General features: G+C 55.7%; 2 protein-coding genes across 2 annotated transcripts; both read left to right on the forward strand.

Moving 5' to 3' along the window:
- Positions 1 to 2945: 2945 nt before the first annotated feature.
- GUITHDRAFT_155718 (hypothetical protein) lies at positions 2946 to 4806 on the forward strand. Its single transcript, XM_005821398.1, has one exon. It carries the CDS (start codon positions 2998 to 3000, stop codon positions 4765 to 4767), a length of 1770 nt encoding a protein of 589 aa, XP_005821455.1. The 5' UTR covers positions 2946 to 2997; the 3' UTR covers positions 4768 to 4806.
- A 1410-nt stretch (positions 4807 to 6216) lies between these two features.
- GUITHDRAFT_90472 (hypothetical protein) lies at positions 6217 to 8426 on the forward strand (the record flags this gene model as incomplete). Its single annotated transcript, XM_005821399.1, has 11 exons — positions 6217 to 6465; positions 6516 to 6547; positions 6600 to 6664; positions 6865 to 6874; positions 6927 to 6991; positions 7129 to 7218; positions 7314 to 7423; positions 7581 to 7655; positions 7802 to 7868; positions 8026 to 8091; positions 8250 to 8426. Exons 1-11 carry the CDS (start codon positions 6236 to 6238, stop codon positions 8424 to 8426), a joined length of 987 nt encoding a protein of 328 aa, XP_005821456.1. The 5' UTR covers positions 6217 to 6235.
- Between the last annotated feature and the right edge of the window lie 206 nt (positions 8427 to 8632).

The raw sequence follows: 8632 nt of genomic DNA on the forward strand, positions 1-8632 counted from the left end.
CACCCGGCAGGCTGGCCGGGCCCGGTCCGACCGTCGACGCCTGAGGACCCGGGGCCGCTTAGTTGCCAGGCCGGGCGTCGCGCAGGACGGTCCGAACTCCGGCGGAACTCGGAACCGTACTACCGCCGCCGCCGGTACCGTAGGAGGCTGGCACGCGGCGAGCCGCGCCCGGACTCCGGGACTCGTGGACAGAAAGGGCCAAGTTCCGAGTATCAGCAGTGAATCATGCCTGGACTCCGGGGGACTGCACACCGCCGGTCACGGACTCGGGAGGCCCGCGCCTTAGCAAAACGGCTAGGAAGGTGAGAGTCTCCTCTTCCGGGGCGGCCCGGGCGCGCCGGGCCGCTCCGAGGCTGTACCTTCAGTCACATTGCCGCCTTGAAACCGTGCGTAAGGGTCGTCTGCAGTGACGTGCCACCGACGTTTTGCCGCGCACTGCGGCAGTGCCAAGTTCAAGTAACTCGCCCCGCGGCCCGGCCGGCGCGGGCCGGGGCGGCCTGCCCCGGTGGGCGGGCCGGGCCGGGGTGAGTGAGGCTTTTACTCCGAATTTTTATATCTATTTTTTATATTTATGAAGATTTTGATTTGAAATATTTGACTCAACTTTAACAAATTAGTACCAGACTATATAACTTCAAGAAGCTGAATCTATACCAACTTAGAGTACTGTTGTACCAAACCTTTAAAAATATTTTACATCGCTGCCCATATGTCCACATGGGTGGGGTCAGGGTTGGTGAAACTAGAAATGGAGGGGTGGTATCTCGCGAGCTGAGGTTATTATTCGGAAAATGGGGAGGGGGGGCCGAAAGAAGGGGGGGTACTTGCAAACTGGATATTCACGTTTTAGTAGGGGGTAGGGTTCAGTCAAATCTTCATTGTACGAATATGGGCTTTGCGAATACCTATGAACGGGGAAGATGGTCAAGAGGAGGGGGTGGGGGTGAGAATCCATGTTGTTTCAATAATGGAAATGCAGACAAAAGGGTGGGTTCTGTGTTGAAATCGAAGGGGTAGCCTTTGATCAACCATCACTACAATTATCGAAATCAAGGGTAGGGTACAGTTCTGGATTATGGGGAAGGGGTGGGTAGTGTCGACAGTTTCTCCTTTTTTTGGCGGCGGTTGGTAAAGATGCACTGCGCTGCGAGAGAGGAAGAGCAATGAGAGGTGGCAGTCGAGAGTATGAGGCAAGACGCATACGCTAGACATGAGAGGTCGAGATGTAGCTATAGATATAGGAGGAGCATCTGTGATAGTCCATGATGTAGAACCTGGAGGATTTGATACTTGAAGTGGCGAGATACCATGGTGTGGTCGGATCCTTCTTGTCACAAGGCAAAGGACAGTTAGGAACCGTCCTGCCGCAAGCAGTATCAATCAGCTATGTCTTCACTTGATTTATGCACTCCTGGTAGAGTGAACGCATGGTGTGCTCTTCCTCTGCAGCAGCGTACCTGATCGAAGTTTTTTTCCCTGCAAAGTCAACAAGATTGGTAGCAACCCTCTAGTAAGAACGTTTTGGTAACAAAGATCCAAGCATAGTGTAAATAGCTAGACGAAGAAGCGAGTCCAGTGTTGAATCACTTTGAGAAACATTCATACAGTGTGACTAGTTGCTTAACCAATCCACTGTTGTGGATAGGTAGATACCACGGATGTTTATGGAGAGCAGAAAGAGTCGTAAGGATCACGTTTCTATATAAATCCCTGCCAAGCTGTCAAACAGACCATTTGGCTCATGCCGACAGGGTTTTTAGGTGTACGGAGGATGCTTTTGAGCATGGTTCTCGACAGGGTCTCAATGACGCAACACTCAATGAAACAAAAACCTCGCATGGTTTTTGGCTGATTTTGGTTGGTAACAGGATTGTACTCGTTTGTATTCCTTTCTCAACGATTAGCTCCTCCTTTGTTGTGCCGGCAGTGAAGTAGAAGAGACCAGCCTCACTCATCATGGGCTGTGGCACAAGCAAAAGCGTCCAACCTAGGAACCCTGAGCCAACGAAACCAGAAGCTCAAAAGCCTGGTCCTACTCCCGTCGATAAGAAGCCGAATGAGCCCCAAGCTCCCGCACAACCCACACAAACGATACCAGTGCAGCCAAGTCAAACCGAAGCCAAACCTGAAGCCCAACCAGCTCCAGCAACTCAACCTGCTCAAGCTGCTCCGATTCAATCAGAGATTCAAAATGAAAAAAGCAAAAAGGACCTTGGGAGCTTCAAGCTGCCGGAGATCGAGGCCGAGTTTGACAAGTGGCTGACCGCGCAGCTCGAGAACTCGCCGGCGGACGTGAAAGACACGGACGACTTCAAGTACATCAGCTTCACCGAGCTCCCGCCCTTCACTGAGAAGCATAGGTCGCTGATGAGGAAGAACATGACCGCAGAGCTGTTTGCTAAGCTCAAGGACACCAAGTCGTCCAAGGGGTACTCGCTGTCCAACGGGATGCAGGCGGGAGTGCTGAGGCCTCATCTGGGGGTCGGCTTCACGTGCGGGGACGAGGAGTGCTTCGACCTGTTCAAGGAGATCATCAACCCGATCGTCAAGGGCTGGCACAACTTCGACCCAGACACGCAGAGCCACAAGTCGGACCTTGACCCCAGCAAGCTTGCCTTTACCGAGGAGCAGCAGACGCTCTTCGCCAAGTACGTCAAGTCCACGCGAGTGCGGGCGGCGCGCAACATCTCGGGCTTCTCGCTGCCCCCCGGGTCGAGCAAGGAGGATCGGCTTGCGGTGGAGGGAGTGCTGAAGCAGGCGTTTGAGGCGCTGCCAGACAACCTCAAGGGACAGTACTTCCCGCTTGGGTCGCTGTCGACGGAGCAGGAGGAAGCCTTGCAGGCAGGAGGCTTCCTGTTCCAGAAGCCTGGGCCGATGCAGCTCCTAGGAGCAGCGGGAGCAGGGCGAGACTGGCCGGAGGGCCGCGGCATCTTCCACAATGAGAGCAAGACGGTGCTTTGCTGGTGCAACGAGGAGGACCAGTGCAGGATCATCGCGATGGAGGAGGGAGGCGACGTGAAGGGGGTGTTTACGCGCTTCTGCCAGCTGTCGGACGCGATCAAGACGGCGGCGGAGTCCAACGGGAAGTCGCTCATGTACAAGGAGAACCTCGGCTTCCTCGGGACGTGCCCGTCGAACCTCGGGACGGGGCTCCGAGCAAGCGTGATGATCACGCTGCCGGAGCTGAACAAGGACCCGCACAAGCTCGAGGAGATCTGCTCGCAGTACGACCTTCAGCCACGAGGGTCGTCGGGCGAGCACACCGCCGCGATCGGAGCCAAGTGGGACATCTCGAACAAGCAGCGCATTGGCTTTTCGGAGGTTGAGCTTGTGCAGAAGATGATTGACGGCGTGGCGAAGATCATCGGGATCGAGGAGGAGCTTGCCAAGGCAGCGGCGGGAGGCGACGAGGCAGCGGAAGGAGCCAAGGAGGAGGAGCCAGCGGCAGGCGATGCTCCGGCAAAGAAAGACCTTGGGAGCTTCAAGCTGCCGGAGATCGAGGCCGAGTTTGACAAGTGGCTGACCGCGCAGCTCGAGAACTCGCCGGCGGACGTGAAAGACACGGACGACTTCAAGTACATCAGCTTCACCGAGCTCCCGCCCTTCACTGAGAAGCATAGGTCGCTGATGAGGAAGAACATGACCGCAGAGCTGTTTGCTAAGCTCAAGGACACCAAGTCGTCCAAGGGGTACTCGCTGTCCAACGGGATGCAGGCGGGAGTGCTGAGGCCTCATCTGGGGGTCGGCTTCACGTGCGGGGACGAGGAGTGCTTCGACCTGTTCAAGGAGATCATCAACCCGATCGTCAAGGGCTGGCACAACTTCGACCCAGACACGCAGAGCCACAAGTCGGACCTTGACCCCAGCAAGCTTGCCTTTACCGAGGAGCAGCAGACGCTCTTCGCCAAGTACGTCAAGTCCACGCGAGTGCGAGCGGCGCGCAACATCTCGGGCTTCTCGCTGCCCCCCGGGTCGAGCAAGGAGGATCGGCTTGCGGTGGAGGGAGTGCTGAAGCAGGCGTTTGAGGCGCTGCCAGACAACCTCAAGGGACAGTACTTCCCGCTTGGGTCGCTGTCGACGGAGCAGGAGGAAGCCTTGCAGGCAGGAGGCTTCCTGTTCCAGAAGCCTGGGCCGATGCAGCTCCTAGGAGCAGCGGGAGCAGGGCGAGACTGGCCGGAGGGCCGCGGCATCTTCCACAATGAGAGCAAGACGGTGCTTTGCTGGTGCAACGAGGAGGACCAGTGCAGGATCATCGCGATGGAGGAGGGAGGCGACGTGAAGGGGGTGTTTACGCGCTTCTGCCAGCTGTCGGACGCGATCAAGACGGCGGCGGAGTCCAACGGGAAGTCGCTCATGTACAAGGAGAACCTCGGCTTCCTCGGGACGTGCCCGTCGAACCTCGGGACGGGGCTCCGAGCAAGCGTGATGATCACGCTGCCGGAGCTGAACAAGGACCCGCACAAGCTCGAGGAGATCTGCTCGCAGTACGACCTTCAGCCACGAGGGTCGTCGGGCGAGCACACCGCCGCGATCGGAGCCAAGTGGGACATCTCGAACAAGCAGCGCATTGGCTTTTCGGAGGTTGAGCTTGTGCAGAAGATGATTGACGGCGTGGCGAAGATCATCGGGATCGAGGAGGAGCTTGCCAAGGCAGCGGCGGGAGGCGACGAGGCAGCGGAAGGAGCCAAGGAGGAGGAGCCAGCGGCAGGCGATGCTCCTGCTGAGGGCGGTGAAGCGAATCCACCGGCAGATGCTCCTTCTGAGTAACCAGTTGATTTTGAGTCTCAATGAACTCGCCTGTGTGTGCCTGTTGTGCTGCTACCGTAGTACCGTACTTCTACGCTCCGTCCGGTCGTAGTTATTAGTCAACTGAGTACTGGCATTTTTGCTTTGATGTAACAGGCTTCAATGTGTGTCGGATCTGTGTCTGCCGCTGCCAGAAGTTTTCTGGCCGGGCGCTGGACTCTGAGTACGGTCCGCGGGCCCGGCGGCGAAAGTTCAACGGCCCGGAGTCAAGTTTGGTATGATTGGGCCCCACTGCGAGCCTCACTCGATGACGGTCACCATTCCCGAAGTTCAATTAGAACTCCGGCGTACGGCCGGTGGCTCGGATCGTACGGTAGTACCGTACCGCCGAGTCCGATCCGATCACCGTACACGGTGGCACGGTAGTAGTACGCCGGGGCCCGCCGTACCAAACTTCGGCCCCGGTGGGCCGCCCCGCGACCGCCGTACACTGCCGTCGACGGACGCCGGGTCGGTTGAGTTACCCGATCCGATGATCCGATGATCGGCGACTCAGTGAACTCGGAACTGCGGCCGGGCGGCCCGGTCACCGGTGCTAGGCCAGTACGCCCGGGTACCGGGTCCGGGTACTCAGGGCCACTGCCGTTGTTATAATAATATTTCGGTGAGGCGGGCCGTCATTCGACTCATGATCACTGAAAGCTTTTATATGGAAAAGCCGGGGTGGGGGTCCATTAGGGACGAGGAGCAGACGATGAGAATGGTAAAAGTGAGGGGTACTTGATAGGATATCGGGGGGTAGAGAATAAGGTTTGATTTGAAGGTGAGTGGGGTGCTCTGTGTGATGTCGAAGGGGTGTTTTGATTGGGAAAATGAGGGGTGGTATGGGGGTGGTGTAACCTTAGGAGGCAGCTGATACAAGGAGGCCACATGGCGCAAGGAGGGAAGCGGAGGAGAAGGAAGGGATGAAAGGAGGGAGGGGAGAGGAGGGGAAGAAACCCTGAGCGAAATGCTGAGAGATTAGCACGAACATCCAGAACATGTATAACACGATACGCATTCGATTGTTGCTGACCTGAAGACATCGAACACAAAGAAGAAGTTTGGCCAACGGCGAACTAGAGTTGTTGATGATTATCATAGTCTCGATTTTGTTTTGGAAAATCAATGATCAAGTCGATGATGATATGACACAGACAAGTGTGAGAATATGAGAAACAAGAAGGAGAGAAGAGGGGGACGAGGAAAAGAGATCAGGTAAATGGCAAAACCAGTGAAGGAAAGCATGGCATATATTTGAATACGACAAGAAAGAGGAGAGGAAAAGATGGAACAGAAGCAATCATAGATGACTAGGATGTAGTCTGGTAGCCTCGGAGCAATCAGAGATGACTTGGTTGTAGTCTGGTAACCTGTGAGGTGAAGGGATGTTGAGGTACAAGGGATGCAGAAACTCACATGAATCTTAGCAGGGGGTGCGTCAAGCAACATGATGCTTCTACGATCTCTTGTGCTTGCGGCAACTGCTGTTGCCGTCCACTCCTTCGCTCCTCCGCTAGCTGCACAGGCTTCTCTGCGCAGGCTTTCTCCTCCCTCACAGCATCTCCCGCTCACCGGCATGAAGAAGGCTCGCGGAAGCAGCACACGCGTGCAGGCTGTGATGATGCCAGGGACAGAAGCTGCTAGCTTCCTCTCTCTCCTTCACCTCGCTGACCCCAGGTGCCGTCCAATGCTCCTCTTTCTGTCCCACTCATCGTTTCTTGTTGCAGCCACCTCCCTGCCGACGTCGCCGCCTCCACCGGTACCGCGAGCAGCTTGCTGATGTTCGTCGACTGACTGACCTCCTCCTCCAGCTGCCCTGCAGGATGCAATGCAGCTCCTGTCCGATGCTGCCGCTGCTGCAGCGGAAACGACAGAGGTTAGCGATGTCTCCTCCCCTCATTTCTCCCGCTCCTGCTCCTGCCCCTGCCCCTGCCCCTCCTCCTCCTGCTCCTCTGTTCAACCACCTGCTTCTCCAGTTTCACCATCCTCCTCTTCTTCTTTCTCCTTTCACTTTTTCTCTCCATGCCCACCGTCTCCATCGTGTTCTTCTTCTCACGAGGTGCTTTCTCTCTACAGGACAAGCCAGGTGTTGCCCCATCCCTTACCACGAGCTCTCTGACCTCCCGCCTCCTCTATAGGCGTCTTTGGCTCCTTCGTCAACTTGATTGTGACCTGCTTGACCGCCTTGCACACTGCGTTCAAGGTTGTGCCTGCTTCTTCCGGCATCTCCCTTTGCACCTTCACCTCCTTTGCCCGTTAAGTTTTACTTTCCCCGCTCACTGCACGCCCTCATCCTTCAATCGCGTCCTGCACTTTCCCCCCTAACTGTCTTTCTCGTAGTCTGCGGGCATTCCAGGAGCGTGGGGATACGCCATCGCGACCTTCACCATCTTTGTGAAAGCAGTCACCTATCCTCTCAACTTCAAGCAGGTAGCTATAATCCTCTTCTCCCTTCATCTCTCCTCTTCTTCCTGCAGTTCTCGTTCTTGTATCATCCTCCTTGGCTTCAGCTGAGCTCTAAACAGATGTCTTCCACCATCGCCCTCCAGCAGCTGCAGCCCAAGGTCAAGGCCATCCAGTCGCGATATGCCAACGACCCTCAGACTCAGAACGAGAAGATCGCTGAGCTCTACAGGTGGTGCAGCAGAAGAAAGTGCTGGAAGAGAGAGGCAGGGATGAGGAGACAGAGGCAGGGATGAGGAGACAGAGGCAGGGATGAGGAGACAGTAGCCTGCTAGAAGAGGAGGGAGGAAGAGAAAGAGTTTGCTTTCTTACTCACAAGCTTCTTACAGGACGGAGAATGTCAATCCTCTTGCAGGATGCCTTCCCACGCTTATCCAGATCCCTGTCTTCATCGGCCTCTACAGGTACCTTGCTCCTCCTTTCCCTTCCCCTCCTCCTCCTCGCCTGCTTCTCCTCACCGTCTGTCTTCACTGTTTTTGGTCCCTTTGTCATCTTACTGATACTCCGCTGCGCTGCTTGTTTGTTGATCGCCATATGACGATGTGTTCAGGTCTGTCTTGCAGCTTGCACAGAAAGATCTGTTGGAAGAATCTTTCTTGTGGATCCCTTCCCTTCAGGTAAATCCTCCTGCCCTCTTCTCCTCCCTTGACAAATCCAGTTTCTCCTCCCTCCTCCTTTTCTTCTCATTCTATCTTCCTGCTTCTGCTTGTACTATCCCTTGCGCCCGCATTTCGCTTTTCTTTTCTTCTTTTCTTCGCTCCTAATCCCACCCAGGGCCCCGTCGGTGAGTACAACGCGAAGACTGGCCTTCCTATCGATGCGACTGCCTGGCTCTTCAAGGTGACTAGGAGAGGGAAGGGATGGGAAGGGGAGGGGAGATGACGGGAGGGGAAGGTAAAGGAAGGGAATTGAGACACACGGAGCAGAGGAGAAGAAGGAAAAGGGGGAGGGCGGAGAAGCAAGTAAGGATGCGAAGGGAGGGCTGATGACATCCGCAGGGATGGACGGAAGGACATCCAGCGTTGGGATGGGACGGGACGTTGGCCTACCTTTCTCTCCCCATCATCCTCGTCATCACTCAAACGCTCTCACAGAAGATCCTTCAGGTCAACAAGACGCAAGATTCTCTACCTCTCCTCTCTCCCTCAGCTTTACCCCCTCTGTCTCCCTTCTAGCGATCCCTCCTATCTCTGCCCCCCCCCTGCAGCTGCGTAATATTGAGCTCATTTCAAGGTTTTTCAGCTGCAAGGACCTGAATCGTCACCCAACTGATACTGCACGTAGGCACCCATCTCCTTCCTAATGAAAGGGAGAGCAAGGATCTCGTTGACACTGTGTGCAACGCGTTGGATCCGATACCACGGGAATCCATAAGACTATT

Source organism: Guillardia theta, assembly GCF_000315625.1.
Source record: "Guillardia theta CCMP2712 unplaced genomic scaffold GUITHscaffold_144, whole genome shotgun sequence".
In the NCBI taxonomy this organism is placed as follows: Eukaryota; class Cryptophyceae; order Pyrenomonadales; family Geminigeraceae; genus Guillardia; species Guillardia theta.

Excerpts from the sequence above, each read along its gene's own strand:
- GUITHDRAFT_155718 (XM_005821398.1), top strand. The coding sequence starts at position 2,998 with ATGGAGGAGGGAGGCGACGTGAAGGGGGTGTTTACGCGCTTCTGCCAG.